At 43.1% G+C, this 24583-nt stretch overlaps 1 protein-coding gene across 3 annotated transcripts in view; it reads right to left on the bottom strand.

Moving 5' to 3' along the window:
• Positions 1 to 894: 894 nt before the first annotated feature.
• Positions 895 to 24583, bottom strand: part of LOC109917350 (BCL2/adenovirus E1B 19 kDa protein-interacting protein 2-like) — a 56679-nt gene continuing 32990 nt past the window's right edge. For 2 of the 3 annotated variants that reach the window (XM_020517162.2, XM_048620395.1), the window contains exons 3-10: positions 23422 to 23492; positions 19196 to 19423; positions 15072 to 15245; positions 14048 to 14150; positions 11173 to 11304; positions 8336 to 8422; positions 7025 to 7123; positions 895 to 3604 (exon numbers count right to left, since the gene is read on the bottom strand). In XM_020517162.2, coding sequence (XP_020372751.1) covers positions 3565 to 3604; positions 7025 to 7123; positions 8336 to 8422; positions 11173 to 11304; positions 14048 to 14150; positions 15072 to 15245; positions 19196 to 19423; positions 23422 to 23492 — 934 coding nt within the window. In that variant the 3' untranslated portion in view covers positions 895 to 3564. The remainder of the gene's footprint in view (positions 3605 to 7024; positions 7124 to 8335; positions 8423 to 11172; positions 11305 to 14047; positions 14151 to 15071; positions 15246 to 19195; positions 19424 to 23421; positions 23493 to 24583) is intronic. The other variant, XM_020517163.2, reaches the window with a different exon arrangement.

Genomic DNA, 24583 nt, shown 5'->3' with positions numbered 1-24583 from the left:
TTGCCCCGTTCACCTTAAACCCATGCCCTCTAGTTTTAGACTGCCCCACTCCTTGTCTAAATACTTTGTATTTTCACCCTATCCATGCCCGTCATGATTTCATAAACCTTTATAAGGTCACCCCTCAGCCTCCGACACGCCAGGGAAAATAGCCCCAGTCTATTCAGCCTCTCCCTATATCTCAAACCATCCAACCCTGGCAACATCCTTGTAAATCTTTTCTGAACCCTTTCAAGCTTTACAACATCCTTCCTAGAGCAGGGAGACCAGAATTGCACACAATATTCCAAAAGTAGCCTAACCAATGTCTTGTACAGCTGCTACATAACCTTCCAACTCCTATCCTCAATGCACTGACCAATAAAGGCAAGCATACCAAACGCTGCCTTCACTATCCTGTCTACCTGCAACTCCAATTTCAAAGAACTATGAACCTGTACTTGGCTGTTTGTAGACCATGCACTTTGACAGCACAATGCTTGCGTGAAAGTTAAAGCACTGAACGATTGGATTTCTAAAGTGTGTCCACCTTGAACTGTAAAAACTCAGATGTACAAGATTCTCCCATTCCAAATGTGGGTTGCGTCCAGAGATCCCATTTGCAATACCTAGTAGGAGCATTTTGCTGAATTTAGAATGCACATTCACACAAAAAGGCAGGGAAGGCATCTCATGAACATCATAGGATATCTATGTGACAACACTCTTAATGAAAGATTAATAATTGTGATGTTTATTACTCAAGTATATCGAAAATCTTTAATTCTGCTGACAGAGAATTTCTAAATCACTAAGACAGTATTAGAGCAATATAATATTGACATGCAGCTCTTTCTGATCCAGTGCATCCTTAAAAAGTGAGAAATACTCTCAATAATAAAATAATGCTTCTTATGAAAAGAAAAGCACAACATACTTTAATGTTCTTAAATATACTTGCTGGTAGTGAAGGAAGAACTACTCCCAGGAAATGCGTATACGTACAGATAAATTGAGTACTAAAAGCTGAGAGAGAATTTCTCACTCAAGATAATCTCCTGCTGTCTGCTTAAAAGGAGAGACTATCTTTTTAGGTCCATTTATTGGCTTTTCTTGGGTCTTTGGCAGCTCTGGACACTGGACTTTAATGAAGCCCGTGGTAACAGCAATCATCAGGTTGGCCCAGGAGGCTACTAGGCACTGGAATAGTGTCCTGAAAATATATTAATGACCTAACACGGTCAAAAAGGTATCTTCCAGGTTGCATCCCCCATCTGCCGTACCCCTTGCCCCCTCAAGGGCATGAGACTCAGGATGGGGAAGTGGATGTCTAAGAACTCAGAATTTATGTGAGACAGGCTAATTGGATCAGGAGGTCTCTTCCCCATCATTTTCATTTTTTCCTGCAAGACTTGGGTGCCATTTTCAAAATTAAAAAACAAACAAGAACTTTTTAAAAAAATGACAATGGGGAATTACTCAACATAAAACATTCTCCAGACTTTCTAAAAATATATATTATATATATAAAAAATATAAATGGCTCTTTTTTCTCCCCAGGCCTACTATCTTGTCGGGAGCTCTTTTAATGAAGATTTGGGGGTTGGGCCAAGATAGGGCTCGGATTCTCTGCAGTTTCTGTTAATGCTATTGCCACAGTCAGCAAATGGTAATGAAACCTTCTGGAATGAGTTAACAATGCCAAGTCTTCTCTCTCTGCTTCTACCCAGGGACAGAATATTTCCTAAATAAAGACAAACTGAAGAAATTCAACAGATTGGGCAGCAGTTTGGGGACAGAAAAACAGTTTTGCGTCCGAAAGCTGTCTTTATCAGAACTGGTGGTGCTGGAAAATGATGGCATTTATGCAAATCTGCTAATTATTCATTATGCTGTTTCATAATCTGAAGTTAACAACTTTGGAACTCGAAGATGGTTCTCCATTTCAATTACATCCTTCACCCATCCCAAGTGTCTTGTTTGGATGGGTTTGTTCTCAGCAGACCTAACCCATTTTCTGCTTTGAACACCTATTCTTCATCTATATCACTCCTCCATTATCATGAGCAGTCCCTTTGCCTTTTGCTCTGCACATTCCCATCATCTGTTCCAACTGCTCATCATCCTTTGTTGATAGCATAAGTACCATTGTTTCCCAGCCCCTTCTCCTACTACTTGAAACATTAACTTTGTTTCTTTTTCCACAGACGCCACCAGACCTGTTGCATTTCTCTAGCATTTTCTTTTTGTTTTATATCACCAGCATCTGCAGTACTTGCTTGATATTAAGAAAATACTTCCCTTCTACTGGCCTGATGAACCCTCTGCTATAAGCTAACAGATAGCTCACACTGAGATCCCTGGCCCTGGTTGATTGGGTAATAGTGCTGTGTTAAGCATTAGGCCATTGAGTCTCAAAACTGAAGTTCCTATTAAAATTATAATGATTAGTGGTTCAAACCCGAAAAGAAAGGGAAACAAATTCTCACAATAAAAATGTAAAACATATATTATTTCGGATATCAATTTAAGTTACTATTTTTTTAATTAGAAAAAAAACCACATTGCATGAAACCTTGACTTGGGAACAGGCTTAATGTAAACCCTCTCCCTCCTCCAATGTACAAGTTTCCAATTCAGCGAAACATTAATGGAGTTAACAGATCTTGAACTCGCAACCATCTGGTTTTAGTTCAAATTAGATTGTTTTCCCCTTGGCCCCCCCCCCACGCCATAAAACCGCTTGCAAGACCGTGAAACAAACACAGAGGAAGGGCACTCACCCTTCTTAAGTTAGTACAGCAAAAATAAAAAGCCCTCCACACTCCGTCCATCATACTCTGTCCCCGTCATCCCCAAAGCACATCCCATACATTGATCCCAATACCATTTGTAAATGAAGCCTTGGCTTTGATAACATTCCCTGGTAATGTCAAGGCTGATTCACACCACCTGCCACCATTGTCCACTCAGTCAACAATTGGGAAACAGCAGAGAGGGGACACCAAAGGTTGCTGATAAAACTCTCTCTCCTGGACCCTAATTCCCTGCTCTACACATTCCAATTGTTGCTTTCCCCCAACATTATTACCATTCCTAGTGACCCATTGTGCACAGATTTGCAACATGAGTGCCATTGCAGGAGCTTAATTCCCTCTTTATCCACATTCTGCAAACAAACTCTTAATGGAAATCTCAAGCTGGTGATTGCAAATAGAAACCTAGGTCAGTTTTTTATTCTCCTAAGCACCCCCTTGGCCCTCCCCCAAAACTTAATGGATCAAACAAACTCAGCATGCACTGGGAATTGAACCCGTCATCCCCAGTCCTGTATGGTTGAGTCATTAAGCTATCGAGCGTCCGTTCAGAATTTTTTCTTTTAAAAGTCTGCTGTTGAGTGTATTGGAGGGAAATTTATTTCGAAGTAGAATAGATTCTGCAACACTGGTCTTGAACATCTCTCTGCTGTTCTTATATTATCTGCACCATGGTCAATTTGTGTTGGCCACTCAGAGAATGTCTCTTCCACATTAGATAGAAAGCAATTTAGCAGAATTCCCCACACTCACGAAAATAATAAGACTTCTAGGAGCTTTCTGAATTTCCATTTAACTCTGCATCCAGCCTGTTTAAAAGAAAGGAAAAGGGCTGTAAATATTGAAGAAAATCCAAGGCCATTATAGCTTGGTTCCCCGTTTCCAGAACTCCTTCAACCACCTGTAAAAATTCCTCAACCTGCTCAGCAAAACATTCATTGCATTTGACTTAAGATTGTTCAGAATACTTGTCACCTATTGGATAGAATTTTAAATACCAAGATCTAATTTATATCAATCTAACAACAACTTCAAATATTTATGTAGCACCTTTAACATAGAAAATAGAAACCAAGATGTTATCAGACAAAATGTGAACCCACTCCCCCCAAGTCACATGAGATATTAGGGACAGACGACAAAAGCGTAGTCAAAGGGTCAAGGGTGGTCTTCAAGGAGGAGAGACAGAAACCCTGAGCTCCGGGTTCCAAGCAACAGCAGGGGGAGGTGTCTGATGGTTGCAGGAGCTACAGGAGATTACAGAGATAGGGAGAGATGTAGGAACCAGAGGTTGAGATAGGGAGGGGTGTAGGGACTGGCAGAGGTTACAGAGGTAGAGAGTGGCATAGGGGTGGAAGGAGAATAGAGATAGGGAGGGGGTAAGGAGGAATTTGAAACAAAGATATGAATTTAATGAATTGAATGGTTGCTGGAATGAGTGTCAGTTTAGTGCAACAAGGAAAGGAGATGACGATAATTGGGACTTGGTATAAAGATAGCAGAGTTTTAGATGAGCTGTAGTCTGTATAAGAGTGAAAATTGGAGATTGGCCAAAGGAGCTTTGAAAGAGAAAAGTCCCAAGGTAGGAAAGGCATAGATTAAGTGCTGTTGTATCACGTTATCTTCGTGTATTTATTATTCCGATAATACTTTATTTATACCTCCTTTCTCCCTGTAGGTTGTAGAACTCAATTTGCTATTGTGTTTCCTCATTGCTGTTTTTATCTGGGATTGATCTGATCACTTCAACCTTCACCCTCTCCTGTGCACTGAGAGTCACAGAAAATTATTATGCAGAAATAAGCCGTTTGGTCCATGCTGTGTGCTGACCAAGCTATCAGCTTAATCCCACTTTCCAACTTTTGGTCCGTAGCCCTGTAGTCCAGGTAGGTGATGGCCGAGTGGTATTATCACTAGATTATTAATTCAGAGATCTGGGTAATGTTCTGGGGACTTGGGTTCGAATCCTGCCATGGCAAATAGTGGAATTTGAATTCAATAATAATCTAGAAATAAGAGTCTAATGATGATCATGAAATGATTGTCAGGAGAAACCCATCTGGTTCACTAATATCCTTGAGGATCCTTACCTGGTCTGGCCAATGTGTGACTCCAGACCCACAGCAATGTAGTTGACTCTTAACTGCAGTTAACAGCTGGTGGGCAATAAATGCTCACATCCGATGAATAAAGAAAAAAGGTTATGGCACTTCAAATTCATATCTGAATGCTGTATGTTTTAAGTTTGACAAGTCTGCCTCTACCACCTCTTCAGGGAAGAAGTCTCAACCTCAACTCCCTATCATTGGGTAAGAAAAATTCTCAACTCATTTTTAGTACTTCCATCAGTTACCTGAAGTCTGTTCCTCTTTCTAGTTTTGACCTTTCTGCTCAGAGAAATAGGTCTTTCCTGTCCACTTTAAGGACGCGTGGAAGTTTATTTCCATTGTTTTAATCTCCCTTGTTTTAATCTCCCTTCAGTCTCCTCTGTTCCAAAGGAAGGAACTCCAGCCAATCCAATCGTTCCTCCTCACTAAAATTCAACAATCCAAGCCTCGTAAATCTCTACCTTCTCCACTGAGATCTCATCCTTGGCAAAAGTGTGGTAGCTGGAACTGTACACAATGTTGTGCTCACGGCCTGACTAGCTGGATCTATCCTGTGAAGAACATACAGCTTTTATTTATTTTCCTCTGTGGAAGCTATACTTGCATTTTGTATGGAAGGCAGATTTACCCTCTGCCTCCTTGATGGATTTTGACCTGTCCTGCTTTTATGTTCCAAATCAATGCTTGTGTCCAATTTGCCCTTTGCCCTCTCTGAAGGCCTACACACTTGCACCAAACCCTGGCTGCTGTCTGGAATGCTGCTGAAGTCACCTCTTGAACTGTAACAGCAAGCGGTGTCAGGCCATTCAGCAGTGGTGTGCATCAAGGCCATGCTGTGTGCTATCCTCACACTTTGTAAGCATAGCTGCAGTAGTTGAGAAGAAGAAACTTTTCTCCTGTGGAACCCATTTACTTAGAAGTCAAATGTATGGGCCATGGTTGTATTTTCAACCTTCTCTCTGCCTCAGCACAGGACTTGCCAACCGAGTTCTCTTCCCCTGTCACCAGAAAAGACTAGTATGGAAGTCTGGTGGTGATGGAATTAAACTGGCTACCTAGCGGTTACGAGCACAAATCCTGCCATGACATATTGTGCAACTGAACTGTGAAAAATTTGGCACTAGCACCAGAAAATTGATAGAAAACCCTCAGTTCAGCGAAGGAAGGGGTTCCTGACATCCCTAACCCTGTATGACTGATGTGTGACTGCAGTTCCATATTTTGTGCTTTCAGGGCACTGGGAGAACTGGGTCATCTCCCAGTGATGCACACATTCCAAGAACAATATTAAAACAGAGCTCTCGCAAAGTCTAGTTACACCAGTCACAATCCAGTGGTTCATCCACTGAGGAGGTGAGAGGAGAGTCAGGCAGCTGCCAGGCTGTTCCACCAATTGGGAATGGAGGCTGATGGAGTTTGTGTACAAGGATTACCAGAAAGTAATCCATATTGCCAGCCCCGAGCGATGTTAAACATGTGCAGAAAATTGATATCAAGGAAAATGCATAGGCAGGCTCAGCATCTCATCACACATGGGGATCAGACCTGGGACCCTCCACAGTTTGCATGATTAGTACAACCAGGACTTCCTGGAGGATATCACACTGCCTGAATCCTAACATATTCTGTACAATAGCTACTATTAAAAATGTAGATACACAGAACAGCACAAGAACAGGCTTTTCGGCCCATCATGTCTATGCCGACCAATGATGTCATTCTAAATTAATTCCATCTGCCTACAATTGGTCCATATCCCTCTACTCCCTGTCTAAATGCTTCTTAAACTTTGCTAATGTGTCTGCATGTGATTCAGGTCATTACAAAAACGTTTAAAAATTGAAAATGGAGGGCCATGACAGAGGAGGCCACAATCTAACCTTTGTGATGTGTGATTGTGAGCTTGTACAAATCACACATTATAAATTTTGCTCCTACAAACTAATATTTAAACAACGCATTCACCATTTGAAAATTTTTGGGTCTGTACTATGCAGTTAGAGCTAAATCATATCATATTAACATGATTAAAGCACCAATGCTTTCAGTGTAAATATTAAAATAAATAAGGAATATAACTGTATAAAAATTGGGATTGCAATTCAGCTATACAGTACTTACTCTTTAATGCATTCTGGAATATGTACATGTTGCATGGGAATCAACTGTGAGAGTTCCTGAAGACTACTTACAAACCGAACTTTCCTACTGAACTTTGAACTGCAGGAGAGAAAGAGCATCACATTAGCACCAGCATCAGTCAGTTCAAGAACTAAAGCATGGACCGACATAATTATGATCTCTCAGTTTAAAGTAACAGCCTGGAAATCACTTCTCAATGAAGGAAAAACAGAGAAAGGGAGAACGGAGGGAATGAGAAAGAGAGGAAGGAAGAGGGGAGTGGGAGGAAAAGGGGAAGGGGGAAGAAAGAGAGAAAGGAAGATGGGGGGGGAAGAAGAGAGAGATGAGGAAGGTGAGAGAGAAAAGGGGGTAAGTAAGAGACAGAGGAGAAGATGTGTGAGAGAGAAAAAGGGAGAGGGAGATGGGGGAGAAAGGTGAGAGAGAAGGTCAAAGGGAGGAGAGAAACAGAAAGGAAGGAAGGAAAGGGGAGCTGAGAGAGGAAGGGGAAGGTGAGAGAGAAAAAAAAGGGGAAAGTGAGTAAAGGAGAGAAGTGAGATTTGGGGGATGGTGAGGCAGAGGTGAGAGAAAGAAAGAGAAGGGAAGGAGTGAGAGAGAAGTGAAGGAAAGAAATGGGGGAAGTGAGAGAGAGGTGAGGAGGAAGGAGAGATAGGAAGGATAAAGAGAAAGAGAGGGAAGAGGAAAGGATGGAGGGAACATGACAGCAAAGGTGATAAACAAGTGAGTACAAGAGGGAAGAAGAAGGGGGGAGAGGGAGGGAGAGACCTGAGAGAGAGAGGGCAAAAGAGGAAGGAGAGAGGGGAAGGTAGGAAGGACGGGGGGGGGGGGAAATGGAGGGAAAGATGGAGAAGGAGCCTCAAGAGGTTGTGCTTTACCTCCAATAAAGTACTCTTTAAATAAAGTCACTGTTGTAAGGTATGGAACAGCAGCCAATACAGTACACTCCCAGCAAGCTCCCTTAAATAGCAGTGGGTTAGGGACCTTGGCTGAACATCTCATTCAAAAGATGGTGCTTCCAGCAGTGCAGCACTCCTTTTGGGATCATTGGTTTAGATTTTGAAATATCTTCCTCAAACGACAAATCAGTTGTTAATCTCTGGTTGGCAGGTTTACCAAAGGTATTAAAAGGGACAGGTGGCAAATGCAGGTCTGTGGAATTAGGTTGCAGATTAATCACGAATCCATCAAATGATGGAATAGGCTTGAGAGGCTGATTAAGCTTCCCTGTGTTCCTTTGGGATAATTGGGAGACTTGCAAAAAAAGGATAGGGTGGGGTAAAAGGAAGGTCGTACCTTATAAAAGGCCGGGTAATAGCTAATATCACCTTAATGAACCACGATGGATGCACGACAATCAGAGATTTCAAGTTTTTCCTTAACCTATACCAACAAAACAAAATAGTAATCAGAGTGCTGAACTCAACAAATGGTTACGCTGAGAAGTAACGCTTGCTACTTGTTGACTTTGTTTGTTACAGTACAAGCCTTAAAAGTGAAATCTTGTCCTGTGATTCTTTTCTGTCGATCATTGGGAAATTCACCTCTCGTGAGAGAAGTTTTGCTCTTCTTTCCTGGGATGTGGGCATTCAAAGGAATAATTAAGGAAAAGAACTGCCAATTTATAGTCAATGGATGAAACGTTCTGTTGCTTATTCTTAAACATGTTATCTGAAAGAATCATCGTGTCATTTCATTCATTCCCAAAGCGTCAGAATGTAACTTTTCATTTCCCTCCATCTGCCATGATATTCACAATGTTTGAAGATCCAGCCTTGTATAAGCCAGCCACCACTGCTTGACTTACAGACACAGGCTCCTGATCTCGATAACTCAACCAAGAGTTCACTGACTGTTGTTCACCTGGCAACTATCCAGAGGCCAAGCCAGAGATAGTAGGAACTGCAGATGCTGGAGAATCCGAGACAACAAGGTGTAGAGCTGGATGAACACAGCAGGCCAAGCAGCATCATAGGAGCAGAAAGGCTGACGTTTCGGGCCTAGACCCTTCATCAGTGTTCATCCAGCTCTGCACCTTGTTGTCTCAGAGGCCAAGCCAGATTGGTTTTCAGATGTACTCGACCCCAATGTAAGCTACTGGCCACACCTTCCCCCATGCCATCACCAAGACTGTCAATTTCCATAACATGGTCAAACTCTATTGCTGCTTCAACTCATCCACTGCTGAAACTCTCATACATGCCCTCGATGAACAAGTCCATATTGATCTGTTGAAAGTCTTTGCTGCCTAACTCAAAGATTTGTAAGAATTTTACTGTAAATCAGTAATTACTTCTGGTAAGATAGTGGAGGAGTAGGGCTTCTGAGCCACTCCGCTTTTCTTTTTGTTTCCTTTCTTTTATTTGCTGTCTTCTCTCATCTTTCTTTTTCCCTCTTCCATTTTAGTTTACTTATCCCTTGGTGAAGAGCTCGGATGTGGCGATGGCATCGATGGTGGTGACTGGGCCCAACAGCATGGACTCATGGTGGCAGCAGATGCAAGTTTGGGTTCCCAGCAGCTCCTGTATCATGAAGTCAGACCTAGCGCTGACTCATGGCTGCTGTGTCAGCAGCGAGTTTGAGTTCCTGATGGCATCTGCTTCCAGTGCAGATTCATGGAGGCAACAGCACAGGCGGGTTTGGGCCCAGTACAAGACCCGATGGCATTGGTGGCGACTACATTGGCGAGGTTCAGCGGTGACTCAGTGACAAGGATGTCGGTGGAGACGAGATAGCACTGAAGAGTGGGGACTTTCGATGGGGACTCGTGCCTGGCCACCAGACCCATGGCCCATGATGGAGCACTTAACAAGAAGGACTGTAAAGTTGGACACTATTTCTTCATTTTTCTATTTTTATATTCTATGTTTTAGTTTAGTTTTCTGTGTTTTAAGATGGCGCCAGAGTGGCGACACTATACAATACTTTTCAATGTATTTTTAAACAAGATACAGCAAATAAATCAAAAAAATTTTGCATATTTACCAGTTTCTGCCTTTCCTTTCTGGACCCTTTTCCTGTCCAGAAGCCAAATCATTAGATTATTGGATATAACATAGAAAGATGGAGTTGAGGGAAAGGCTGAAGCATAATCTTACTGCCCAGGAACAGGAGTAGGCCACTGAGCCCATTAAGCTGGTCTGCCATTCAATTAGATGACGGCTGATCTACCTTGATGCTGTTTTCCTGCACCTTCTATATATCCCTTGATATTATCGCTCTCCAGAAATCTAATTGATCTCTGACTCGAACACACTCAATAATTGAGCTTCCACTGCATCTGAGATAGACAGCTGCAAAGCTTTGCAACCTTCTGAGTGAAGAAATTTCTCCTTGTATCAATCTTAAATTGCTTGCCCCTAATCCTGAGATTAGATTCTCGAGACACCAGCCAGGATTGTGGTGAAGCAGGCTTGATGAGCCGAATGTTCACTGAGAAATGTTACAAATAAAAGCCAAAGTTAACCCCATTTCTCCGAAACAATCAGAGTCTGGCCTCCTAGTGTTGGAAGGAATTGGAGGGTTTGAGTTATAAGGGAAACTGGATGGGCTGGGACTTTTCCCTCTGGAGCATAGGTGGTTGAGGGGTGAGATTACAGAGGTTTAGAAAATCATGAAGGGCATAAGTAAGGTGAATAGCCAACGTCTTTTCCCCAGGATAGGGGAGTCCAAAATTAGATGGCATAGGTTTAAGGTGAGAGGGGAAAGACTTAAAAGGGACCCGAGGGGCAATTTTTTTTCACACAGAGGGTGATGCATGTATGGAACGAGCTGCCAGAGGAAGTGGTGGAGACTGGCACAATTACAACATTTAAAAGGCATCTGGATGGGTGCGTGAATAGGAAGGAGTTAAAGGGATATGGGCCAAATGCAGGCAAATGGAACTAGTTTAGTTTGGGATACCTGGTTGGCATGGACAAGTTGGACACCAAAGGGCCTGTTTCCGTGCTGTATCACTCTATAACTACCTGAGCCAAATCCATATCTTCCAGCATAGCAATGATTCAGGCAGACAACCTTCCAAAATTTCTTTACCATGAATTTTCCCCTTCCTAAGGATATTTTTAAAAAAAACACAACACTGACTTTCAATTCTTAATTTGTTCTAACATCGAACAGCAGCAGCATCTTACCTCCGGTCAATGGTCTGGTAACACTGTTTCAGCCAGCTGATTGATGGCACTCTATTGCGAGTTGTGGCACCGTTTAAATACACAATAATATAGTTTTCAGCCACCAGCAATTCCAGAGTTCCAATAACATACCTGCGGGGACAGAACACTACAGTCACATTTCTGTGGAATGGGATCAATCCACTTTTTGGCACTCAGCTTTTAAGTCACTCAAGTTCAAAGTCACTTCTCCAGGCTAACAGTTTTTTTTAAACTAATGAATGGAAACAGATCCCACTGGTAAAGGATCAAGTATGAAAGGGCTCAGATATTTTGCCAATGAAGCAAGTGCAATGTGAGAGAAAAAACTGTTGGTAATCCATGTCCATGTCCCAACACAAGAAACACATTTTGTACTTCGTCACTCTGTATCTGATCTATACAGAACCCCTCACAACTGGCAAAACTCCACTGCCTAATAACACCACAGTTCTCTGGAACAAAAACAGAAATTGCTTGAAAAGCTCAGTAATTCTCTGGAATTCTCTAACCAAATAAACACTGTGGCTGCAAGAACAGGTCAAAAGCTGGGAATCCTGCAGTAAAGGACTCTCCCGAGCCTTTCCAGCTACAATGCACAAGTCATGAGTGTGAGATAACAGTGTGGAGCTGGAGGAACACAGCAGGCCAGGCAGCATCAGAGGGGCAGGAAAATTGACATTTCAGGTCGGGACTATCTCTAGACAAGTCAGGAGTGTGATTGGATCTTCTTCACTTGCCTGGATGGGTGAAATTCCAATAACACTCATGATCGCAACAGTTCAAGAAGGCAGCTCACCACTTTAAGGACAACTATGATTGGACAATAAGTGCTGGCCCAGCCAGAAACACTAACATTCCATGAACGAATAAAAGAAACTCAACACCATCCGGGATAAAGTAACTCTGCTTGATTGGCACCCCATCCACCTCCTCCACACCGACACACAATGGCATCTACAAGAAGCACTACAGTAACTTACCAATGCTCCTTTGACAACAACTTTTAAATGCGTAAGCTCTCCACCCCCCAAGAAGGGCTAGGGCAACAAGACACATGGGATCATCACAACGTGCAAGTTCCCCTCCAGGCCACACACCATCTTGACTTGGAACTATATTGGCTGTTCCTTCACAGTCACCGGGTCAAAATCCTGGAACATTTTTCCCTATAAGCTCTGCAGGTATCCCAACACCACGTGGAGGCAGCTCACCACCACCTTCTCAGAGGGGCTGTTATGTATGGGAAAGATAATGTTGGCTCAGCCAGCAATGCCCACGTCTTGTGAAAGAACATGAAACAGAATTGCCAGGCTGTTCAGGGTCAGGAAGAACTGTCACACAAACAGGCATGAGAATCTGGAACTCTCTGACGCCAAAAGCTATCAAGGAGGTGGGGAGGGGTGAGGTTAACTTGAAATTTCAAGACTGAGATCAGCATGTTTTTGTTAGGACATTTGGATTATGGAAACAAAGTGATTAGCCAGAATTAATATCCACACCAATCATGATCTATGTGAGTATCAGAACAGCTTGAGGGCCTTAATTTCCATTTCACACAGTATTCATCAGCAGGTGAGACTGTACCTGTACTGGAAGGTTTGAGTTATAAGGAGCGGCTGGATAGGCTGGGACTTTTTTCCCTGGACTGTAGGAGACTGAGGGGTGACCTTATAGAGGTCTATAAAATCATAAAAGGAAGCGATAAAGTAGACAGCCAACAGCTGCTCCCCAGGGTAGGGGAGTCTAAAACTAGAGGGCATAAGTTTAAGGTGAGAGGGAAGAAATACAAAAGGGTCCAAAGGACAATGTTTTTCCACACAGAGAGTGCTGAGTGTCCGGAATGGGCTGCCAGAGGTAATGGTGGAGGCAAGTACAATTTTGTAATTTAAAAAACATTTGGATAGATACACAGATGGGATAGGTATGGAGGAATTTGGACCAAATGCAGGGAAATAGGACTAGATTGATTATGAAAACTAGGTGGCATGGACAAGTTGGGCTGTTTCCATGCAGTAGACCTCTGTGACATTATGATGACCTCTGTTCACATCATAGTGGATTGATACGAAATGTATTTAGACCTGTCCCTGACGGAGTCTGCAATAATTTTACTTCCCAAGTGTTGCCTTTGCTAGTGAAAGTGAAAGTGGACATTTTAGCAGTGAGAAGTGCCAAACTGGAACATTTTTAGGTGAACAGTGTTTCCCCAATGGAATGACCAAAGCTGCTGGCCTATGACAAAAGATGCATCCTGATAGAATGCTTTCTATGGTGAGTCTATTAAAATTGGCAAGTGTCTTTACAGACATGCCGAATTTCCTTAGCCTCCTGAGGAAATTGAGTGGCTTCTAGTCTTCTGTAGGGATTGGAGTCTAAACTCCAGGCCACTGGTCCTTGCCTGGACCTGAAGGAGTGCTGCATGTCCGAGGTGCTGTTTTTCATTGATGTTAAACCAAGGACCTCGGCATCATGGCTAATGTTTATTTCTCCACCGACATCACGTGCAAATACAAAAGGTGACATGATGATAGCTGTGTGCAAATTGGCTGTCCTGTTTCCTACACTACAATAGTGAGAGCTTTCCAAAAACAAATGCTTCAACAGCTGTGAAATGTTTTTGGAGCTTCTGAAATGTGCTTTCTAAAAATCTTTGTTGTTGAATAGCTTGTTTCACAACAGACTGCAACCAACTGGCAGCCTTGAAAACCTGACCAGGACAAGTTGGGATCTAAAATGTTTCTCCCAAGGAATAAAGTTCCTCAATTTCCCAAAATGGTGCAGTTAGCCAAACATCACATCAAAGGCAAGAAATGGAAGGCTTTTAAAGATCAGGCTATACGAAGCAGTTCATTACCTAAAGAGATTTTCCATCACGTTTTCATAATCAGGTAGACTGCTTTCAGGCAAATAGCACGAGGAAAACACAATGATTGCAGTTAAATTCTCACCAAAGCAACCTGGTAGAAAGAGAGCGAGTATTATTGACCAGGTCAGAGTTTTCATCTTTCCCACCTCTCCACATTTGAGAGACGCTTATAAATTACCTGGTAGGTTGAGCTGAAGGTCGCAGATTCCTCTCAATACCAGAGGTTTACAAGAATGATGCCGGGGATGAAGGGTTTATCACACAAGGAGCAGTTAGGGACTTTGGGTCAGTACTCAACAGGAGTTTAGAAGAATGGAATGGGGGAGTGGGGGCGCGGTGTTGCTCTGATTGAAACTTACAGGACACTGAGAGGCCTGGATAGAGCAGACATGGAGAGGATGTGTCCTCTAGTAGGAGAGACTAGGACTTGTTTACTCTGTTGACTACTGTCTCTCTTGCACTTCACCCCATAAGACTTCAAGTTGGAGGCTTTTTTTTTTGAAAAAGAAAAATTACTCCATTGCTGTCCAGGCAAACATTACTGCCCATCCCTGATTATCATTGACAACTGAGTGGCTTCCCAGGCCCATTTCATTTAAGAGTCAACCTTTTTGTGAATCTGCAGTCCCATCCTGGCCAGCTCAGTTTAAGATGGCAGATTTTCTAAGGACATTAGTGAATCAGATGGGTTTCATTTTTACAACAATGATAGCTGCAAATCTATCTTCACTGAAACTTGCTTTACATCCTAGATTTATTAATAATATAAATTCATCAGTTCCCATTGTGGGATTTGAACTCTTACCCTTACTGCAAAAGCCTGGACCTCACAATTACTAGTCTACTGAAGTTACCACTATGTCACCATCTCCCCTCAATCAGGCAGCCACCGTGGTGGGATTTGAACTTGTCTTGGGAACATTACTGGATTTACTGTCATCGTTCCTGATTGACACATTGGTTAAATCAGTCAAGAAAATAAACAAACTGATGCTCAAACCAGGAGCCTCACCTCCATGAGAAATGACCGCCTTATACGGATCTACAATAGCCATGTCCACCCGATATTCCTGTTCTCCAATGTGGAAAACCCTCCATAGCTTGCCATCTTCCGTCTCCTCATCCGTCACGTGTCCCTGGAAACTCTCGGTATCCGACAATGAACGATACACCCGGGGCAGATCATCTGGCCAGATTGGGGAAGGGTGGAGAGAAAGTAGCATTTAGGCCGAGAGGATAACAGAACTTGAGTAGTTGTTACTCAGTTCTCGAATGGTATGAATGAGCTACTTGGGGTTTTCTTGGCATGAACCATTCCAAATGTATTTTTTGACAATTGATGAGAAAAATCAATTACTTTCCCCTCACTTCTCATGTGAATCCTCCACCAACTAGCACCATTGTAAAAACACTGATGTGGCCAGGAAATTCTGCTTGTTTCACGAGATGGAACTGGAACTGGTTCTTCAAGTTCAAGCTCCTAATCTAAACTTGTAAATCAATATCTAATCGTCTCTTGGTTTGTGTCCTTAACACTTCCCGCTCTCCAAAAGCTAAAAATTAACCCCACCAAACAAATCCCAAACAAATAAGCTAAAGGGCATTTTCTTTATAAATAATGTTAGTGGAGGAGTGGAAGTGAGGAGTTAGCAAACCAAAGTTTGAAATGAATTGCTTTATCTCCTAGTTGAATACAGAATCATTTTTAAAAATCACAAAATAACAAACCGGTCAAATAAATCTCAAAATGGAGAGAATCAAAGCTAATTTCCAAGTTTGACAAACATCAGTTAAGATGCGATAGGAAATCATCAGGAGGTTGGATATTGCTTTTAAGTCAGCAATTAAAGAATGCTTAAGATTGGCTCGTGCGGCAGATAGCGCGCAAACAAAATGTTCATGATTGGCTGTGCATGCAGAGAATCACAGCGGGTGAAATAAACAATGCAAATCAGGTCACAATCAACAAATCTGTATGAAGCATATGCAGTCAGAGGCTTACCCATGGCTCATAAAACTGATGTGGCCCAGAAAACTCGTTGATTTTGGTGTGCGTGAAGGAACATGCATCCATCTCACCAAATCTGTTTCCCCACCCAAACGTCATCTCTTCCCGCACCATTTCCGCTTCATGTCCAACATTTAAGAACGTTTTTTAAAGAGCCGAGCTTCAATGGTATAGCGCCGGCTGCTAAAAAGTCAGCAATTGAACCAGTCTCTGCACATGCCGTATCCATCTACTAGTTAAAGATGGATTTGAATTTGCATCACAGCCCTGCATACCCTCAGCACATTTCAAAGCACCTTACAGCCAATGAAGTACTTCATTTTGGAGATCCACTTATTGTAATGCAGGAAACAGGGGAGCTGATTTTACACAAATGGAAGGCTAACTCATCAATTTTATTGATAATGGGTAGAGGGAATAAATGTTGCAGACTGCAGTTAGAATGATGGACATTGTTTGGATGCTACCACGTATTGATTTGAATCAGGAGAACAATCTTGCAACAGAACTTTTTCTGTTTACAGGATGTGGGTTTCACTGGATGAAACAGCCCTAATTGCCCTTTGAGAAGGTGGTAGTGAGCTGCCTTCTTGAACTGCTGCAGCCCACGTAGTATAGGAACACTCAAAAGTGGCTTTAGGAAGGGAGGGAGGAAGGTTGAGGATTTTGACCCAGTGACAATGAAGGAATGACCAATATAGTTCCAAGACACGATGGTTAGTGTCTCGGAGAGGAACTTGCAGGTACAAGTCTCCATTCACTTCTTATTTAGCTGCTTTAGTTAGTCACATGGTTAGCAGCCAAAGTAGTACTTTTGTTTTTAGAAACAGCAGTTGCTGTCGTAATGTGGGAAATGCAGCAGCCAATTTATGCACAGCAAGCTCCCACAAACAGCACAGTAGTATTGGCCCAGATCATCTGTGTTTTGGTGTTATTGAAGATAAATATTGACCCAACAGGGAGAACCTCCATTCCCACCTTATGATCTTCTTGTAGCAGTTGTATAATATTTTAAATCCACCTAAAAGGGACCAGGCCAGGCCTTCGGTTTAACGTCTCATTCTATAATGTGGCATCCTCAGACAATGCTGTGACACGAGTATCAGCCTGGATTATAGGCTCCAGTTTCAACAGTCAGACTTAACTCCAAAGCGACAGAGAGCACTGATCACTGACCTTTTACTGATACTGTGGAGGGGATGGGAAAGAGGTTTCACAGCTGGCTGGCTGGAAACGGCCATATGCAGTAAGGAGGAAGGGAACGAGACAGTAAACAGCCCTCGGATTGTTTGTGTATCAGGAATATCAATTAGGAACTAGTCATAGCTTCATAGAGATATACAGCACTGAAACAGGCTCTTTGATCCAACTCGTCCACACCGGATTTGGAAAGGCAAAGACTGATTAGGGATAGGCAACATGGCTTAGTGCGTGGGAAATCGTGCCCCACTAACTTGATTGAAATTTTTTGAAGATGTAATGAAGAGGATTGATGAGGGCAGAGCAGTGGACGTGTTCCATATAGACTTCAGTAAGGTGTTCGACAAAGTTTGTCATGGTGGACTGGTTAGCAAGGTTAGATCACATTGGGATACAGGGTGGACTAGCCATTTGGGTACAGAACTGGCTGGAAGGTAGAAGGCCGAAGGTGGTGGTGGGGTGTAGCTTTTCAAACTGGAGGCCTGTGACTAGTGGTGTGCCACAAGGATCGATGCTGGGTCCACTGCTTTTTGTCATTTATGTAAATGATTTGGATGCGAACACAGGAGGTATGGTTAGTAAGTTTGCAGATGACACCAAAATTGAAGGTGCAGTGGACAGCAAAGAAGATTACCTCAGAGTACAACGGGATCATGATCAGATGGGCTAATAAGCCAAGGAGTGGCAGATGGAGTTTAATTTAGATAAATGTGAGGTGCTGCATTTTGGAAAGGCAAATCAGGGCAGGACTTATACACTTAATGGTAAGGGCCTGGGGAGTGCTGCTGAACAAAGAGACCTTGGAGTGCAGGTTCATAGTTACATAGCAGGTAAATAGGACAGTGAAGATGATGTTTGGTACGCTTGCCTTTATTGGTCAGTGCATTGAGTATAGGAGTTGGGAGGTCATGTTGTGGCTGTACAGGACATTGGTTAGGCCACTTCTGGAATGCTATGTGCAGTTCTGGTCTCCCTGTTATTGGAAGGATGTTGTGAAACTTGAAAGGGTTCCGAAAAGATTTACAAGGATGTTACCAGGGTTGGAGGGTTTGAGCTATAGGGAGAGGCTGAATGGGCTAGGACTATTTGCCCTGGACTGTCAGAGGCTGAGGGGTTTATAAAATCATGAGGGTAAATAGACAGGATCTTTTCCCCAGGGTGGGGGAGTCCAAAACTAGAAGGCATAGGTTTAAGGTGAAAGAGAAAAGATTTAAAAGGGACCTAAGGGGCAATTTTTTCATGCAGAGGGTGGTGTGTGTATGGATTGAGCTGCCAGAGGAGGTGTTGGAGGCTAGTATGATTACAACATTTAAAAGGCATCTGGATGGGTATATGAAAAGGAAGGGTTTAAAGGAATGTCAGCCAAATGCTGGCAAATGGAACTAGATTTACCTAGGATCTCTGGTCAACATGGACGAGTTGCACTAAAGGGTCTGCTCTGTGCTGTACACCTCTATGACTCTATGACCAGATTTCCACAACCTGCACACGTGTAATCACACTGAAGCTCTACCCAACTGCAGCAAGACTTCTTTACACCAGTACTGAAAACCTCTAGTGATAAAGGCCAGTGCAGAAAGCAGAGTAGGTAAAACCTAAGTTTACCAGCAACCTAATTCAATGATGGGTTAAGAAGATGCGCCAGAGGGAGTAGGGAAGAGGTGGACACTCCGAGAAGCAACATTCTGCTCCCCTCTAGCAGTCCCAAGCTTGTGCGCAGGAAAGAGGGTCATCCACCATCATCGATCCCTTGGGAGTGGAGGGGAAATCAGCCTTTGACCACAAGAGAAATGGGGCTGCCGCGCCTACTAAAGTCACAGTCAAGCTAACATTGCTACTCAATGGAGGAAAAGACAGAAGGTGAAAGAAGACAGTCATTCAGAGGAGATGATTAAGAATATTGATCAGACGTTGATTTGTTTGTTTACCTTCCCACTCAAACTCATTACCATTCTCCGGCAACTCAAATGATTCACTATCTGAAGGGGTATCTAATTCATCTAAATTTAGATCAGAGGAATCCCCTTCTGGTTCATCCGGAGTCCTTTCCTCGGACCGCGTTGTCTCCCCATTCCCTTCCAAGGTCAAACTGATTGCTGGTGCAAGGAGCCGCTTTTTATGCTTGTTCCCACACAACTGCAGAGTGTTCGGCGGCACTGAAGGAGAAATAAAGACAGATGATTTAATCCAATAGATAATTTTGTAAAAAATACTGTCTATTAAGGGGAGAGGAAAGATTGTCTCCAGTCATGCTGGACTGGTTTCCACTGGGAGCAGAGAGGGCCAAGGGAAGATGTGATTGAGGAGTTTAAAATCATGAATGTTTTAGATATGGGCTTCCCACGCTGCAGGTCCAAGCAGAGTGGCAAATTAAAAATTTAGGGGTTGCTAGATCTAAGATAGCAGAGTTCTGTTCCCCTTCTTTATATTCTTCCTTGTATCCTTCAATAACAGAAGAACACAAGAACTAGTAAGCAATTATAGAGTCGTAGAGTTGTCCAGCATGGAGAAAGACCCTTCGGTCCAAATCGTCCACGCCGACCAGTTGTGCTAAATTAATCTAGTCCCATTTGCCAGGGGAAAGCTCAATTAAGAGACCTAGGGGTTCAGGCACATAATTCTTTGAAGTTTGCATCACAAAAGATAGGGTGGTTAAGAAGGCCTTTGGCACGCTTGCCTTCATTGCTCTGACCTTCGAGTATAGAACATTATGTTTAGGTCGTACAGGACACTGGTGAGGCTTCTTCTGGAGTGCAGTAGTGTGTCAAATTCTGGTATCCCTGTTATAGGAAGGATATCATCAAGCTGGAGAGGGTTCAGAAGAGATGTTGCCAGGATGTTGTCAGGAATGGAGGGTTTGAGTTATAAGGACAGACCAGATAGGCTGGGACTTCTTTCACCAGACCATAGGAGGTTGAGAGGTGATCTTATAGAGGTTTATGAAATAATGAGGAGTATAGATAAGGTGAATGGTAGGTGTCTTTTCTCTAGAGCAGAACATGTCAAGACAAGGGGACATGTTTTTAAGATGAGAGGAGAAAGATTTGAAAAAGATGAGGGGCATTTTTTTTTTATTTTTACACAGAGAGTGGTTCATGTATGGAATGAACTGCCAAAGGAAGTGGTAGATGCATGTACAGTTACAACATGTAAAAGACATTTGGATAAGTACATGAATAAGAAATGTTTGGAGGGATATGGACCAAGTGCAGGCAGGTGGGACAAGTTTAGTTTGGGATTATGGTTGGTGTGGACTGATTGGACCGAAGGGTCCGTTTCTGTGCTGTATGACTCTTTGACTCAATAGCAGTTATTATGGGAATACAGGACTTCGGAACAGGAATTAGCCTCCTGAGCCTCTCTGCCATTCAATAAAATCATTACTGTTCTGGTTGTGGTCTCGACTCCACTTTCCTGTTTGTCTCTGCCCCATAACGTTCTGGCTCCCATGTGAATCAAGAATGACTCAACCTTGAATACATTCAATGATTGAGTCTCCACTGCTCTCTGGGTAAGAGAATTTCACAGACTAACTACCCTCAGAGAGAAAACGTCTCCTCTCCATCTGAAAAGCAGGAATTAGGAAACAGGAGTAGACCACTTGGCTCCTCAGGCCTGTTCCACCATTCAATAAGATCACGGCTGATCTGATTACTCCATGTTCCCACCATTCTTGATAGCCTTTCATCCTCTTCATCAAGAACCTACCCACTTCTGTCTTAAAAATTATTCCACTGCCTTTTTAGGAAGAGCTCCAAAAAACTCAAAGCTCTGAGGGGGAAAAATAATTCTTATCTACTACCTTAAATGTATAAACCTTGTTAATATATACAGTGACCCCTGTTTCTAGATTGTTCCACATCCATCTGTCAACACTTTGCAGGACCTTATCATGTTTCACTACCATGACCTCTCATTATTCTAAACTACAATGGGTAGCAATGGTTATGGTTTGGAAAGGTGCTGCCTGATACGTAGGCGACACAGATTCTATAGTCACCTCTTAAAAGCAAATTAGGTAAATACTTGAAAGTGGGGTGGGGGTGGGGGCGGAAAGCAAAGCTGTAGGGGACAGAAGGGTGGAATGGGACTGTCTGAAACTGTGTACAGTTTTGGTCTCCTTACTTGAGACAGGATTTATTGGCACTGGAGGAGGTGCAGAGTAGGCTCACTGGGTTGATTCCAGAGTTGAGATGATTGGCTTTTGAGAAGAGATTGAATAAACTGGGACTATACTCATTGGAATTTAGAGGAGGGATCGTATAAAAACATACAAAATTATGAAGGAAATACATAAGATAGAAGAAGGGAGGTTGTTTCGACTGGCAGGTGAAACTTGAAGTAGGGGGCATAGCCTCATAATAAGAGGGAACAGATTTAGGACTGAGCTGAGGAGGAACTTCTTCACCCAAAGGGTTATGAATCTGTGGAATTCCCTGCCTAGTGAAGCAGTTGAGGCTACCTCGTTAAATGCTTTTAAGGCAAAGATAGATATATTTTTGAACAGTAAAGGAATTAAGGGTTATGGTAAGCAGGCAGGTAAGGGGAGCTGAGTCCACAAAAAGATCAGCCATGATCTTATTGAATGGTGGAGCAGGCTTAATGGGCCAGATGGCCTATTCCTGCTGCTATTTCATGTGTTCTTATGTTCAATTTACCCATCAAAAGTACTAAATGCAATGAGTCGAATGGCCTCCTTTGCTGTATGATTCTATATTTATCAGGCATTTGCAGACTGTGTAGTGGAACATTCTTGCATGGGCTTAAAAATGTCAAGCATTCTTTGCATTCAAGGCAAGGCTTGATGCAGACTACAGAAAGCCAGTAGAAGCGATTAATGAGCTCAGAATTTCAAGATATTCAGGATTTTTCCTGAAAATATGCACAGGAATTAATGTGACTGAATAGGCTGTCAGAGTGAAGCTACCAGTCCTCGTTCATCCATGCCTGGAGATCACACTGATGATTGCCCTCATGTGGCTAACTTCCATTCTGTTGCTGTCCTCCCTCACCACATTTGGCTGAATAGTCTGCTTTCAAATCGCAATACTTTACTGTAATTTCAGTCAGACTCACTTCATTTGTAGCAGTTGAAAAGGGAAGTGCACAAGGTCACACCGTCTCTTAGACAGCATAAACATCAGTGGACTTCCCCATCATTCCTAGCCTGCTTCTTGCCTGTGTAAGTATTATTTATGACTGCATCTGATTTCAGTTCTAAGCTTACAGAGGAACTACAAAGACATATGGTACATTGTTAGTGTCACTGAATGAGTAATGTCGAATCCTTACAGTGTGGAAACAGGCCATTTGGTCCATTGAGTTCACACCAACCCTCAAGCAGCATCCCACCCAGGCCCATCCCCATTACCCTATCTCTGTAATCCTGCATTTCCCATGGCTAACCCATCTAAACCTGCACATCCCTGGACACTATGGACAATTTAGCATGGCCAATCCACCCTAACCTGCACATCTTTGGACTGTGGGAGGAAACTGGAGCACTCGGAGGAAACCCATGTAGACACAGGGAGAATGTGCAAACTCCACGCAGTTTCCCGAGGGTGGAATCAAACCCAGGTCCCTGGAGCTGTGAGGCAGCAGTGCTAACCACTGAGCCACTGTGCTACCCAATATAGAATCCCAGGATAATGATCTGGTTAGATAGGTTTGAATCCTGCCATGGCAGGATTCAAACAATTTGAATTCAATACAAACATGGAATAAAAAACTAGCTTATCAATTATCATTAAAAACTCATCTGGTTCACTAATATTCTTTTAAGGAAGGAAATCTTCCGTCTTTACCTAGTCTGTCCCATACCCTGAGCTTGTCTTACCTCCTGACAAAGTGCGGTTGAGTCTTTATTACCCTGTACCGAATGAGTGATGAGCAGTAAATGCTGGTCTAGCCAGTGACAACCACATCCCGTGAATGATTGAAAGAGCAGTTTCTTTAGGTGAGTGGGAAGAGAGGAAGAGAGTCTGATAGCAATGGGCATTGAAGGAGCAGGAGGAGCTAACCATCAGTTGCGGGTCCTTGCTGAATGGTAAGGCTCTCATGCTCACGCTCATACACTCTCTCACTCACTCACACACACACACACACACACACACACACACACATTTGTACTGATATACCCCAATATAATTACCTGGTCTGTTGCCATCTGTATTGGCATTCAGCTCATCCTCTGTCATGGCTTCATTATCTTCGGGAAGAGGTCTGCAGATTGGAAGAAAGAAAAGATCTCCTCAGCGCATGGTTACACAGTGGAAGGAGTCCATTTGGCCATTGTGTTTGCGCCAGCTCTCTGAATGAGCATTTCACTTGGTGCTGTTCTACCACCTTCGTCCAGTAACCCTGCACATTCTTTCTTTTTAGATTCAGATTGTATGATCCCAATGCAAAAAATAACTGCTGTGATCCGTCTATGAAGGCGTATTTATACCTGTGACTTTAAGGTTCTTGCAAAGATTTGTAGCTCGGGTTGTGGATGAGGTTGTTGGTTTGCTTGCGGAGCTGGCTGGTTATTGTACAGACGTTTCGTCACCATGCTAGGTGACATCATCAGAGCGGCCTCCGATGAGGCGATGTTGTTCCAATCCACTTGGAATTTATATGATCCGGTCTGTTAAATTGGGTTGTGTCATTTCCGGTTCTGTTCCGCGTGGGTTTGTACATGGGGTCTAATTCCACATGTTTGTTAATTGCATTACAGGTTGAAAACCAGGCCTGTAGAAATTCCCCTGGGGACACGCATGGGAATTCCTACAGGCCTAGTTTTCAATCCGTAATTCAATTCACAAACATGTGGAATTAGACCCCATGTACAAAGCCACGCAGAACAGAACGGGAAATGACACAACCCAATTTAACAGACCGAATCATATAAATAACGAGTGGAACAATATCGTCCCAACGGAGACTGCACTGATGATGTTACCTAGCATGGTGACAAAACGTCTGTACGCACTGCCCGCTTCTCTCTCCTTCCCAAAATCCACAAACCTGAATGCCCTGGTCGACCCATTGTCTCCGCCTGCTCCTGCCCCACCGAACTGATCTCCAACTATCTAGACTCCATTTTCTCCCCCCTGGTCCAGGAACTCCCTACCTATGTCCGTGACACCACCCACGCCCTCCACCTCCTCCAGAACTTCCAATTCCCCGGTCCCCAACACCTCATATTTACCATGGACGTCCAGTCCCTCTACACCTGCATTCCCCATGCAGATGGCCTTAAGGCCCTCCGCTTCTTCCTGTCCCGCAGGCCCGACCAGTCCCCCTCCACTGATACCCTCATCCGCTTAGCC

Source organism: Rhincodon typus, chromosome 46 (assembly GCF_021869965.1).
Source record: "Rhincodon typus isolate 14 chromosome 46, sRhiTyp1.1, whole genome shotgun sequence".
NCBI classification, from domain to species: Eukaryota; Metazoa; Chordata; class Chondrichthyes; order Orectolobiformes; family Rhincodontidae; genus Rhincodon; species Rhincodon typus.
Note: the sequence above shows the minus strand (reverse complement) of the source record. Positions and strands in the feature narration are given on the sequence as shown.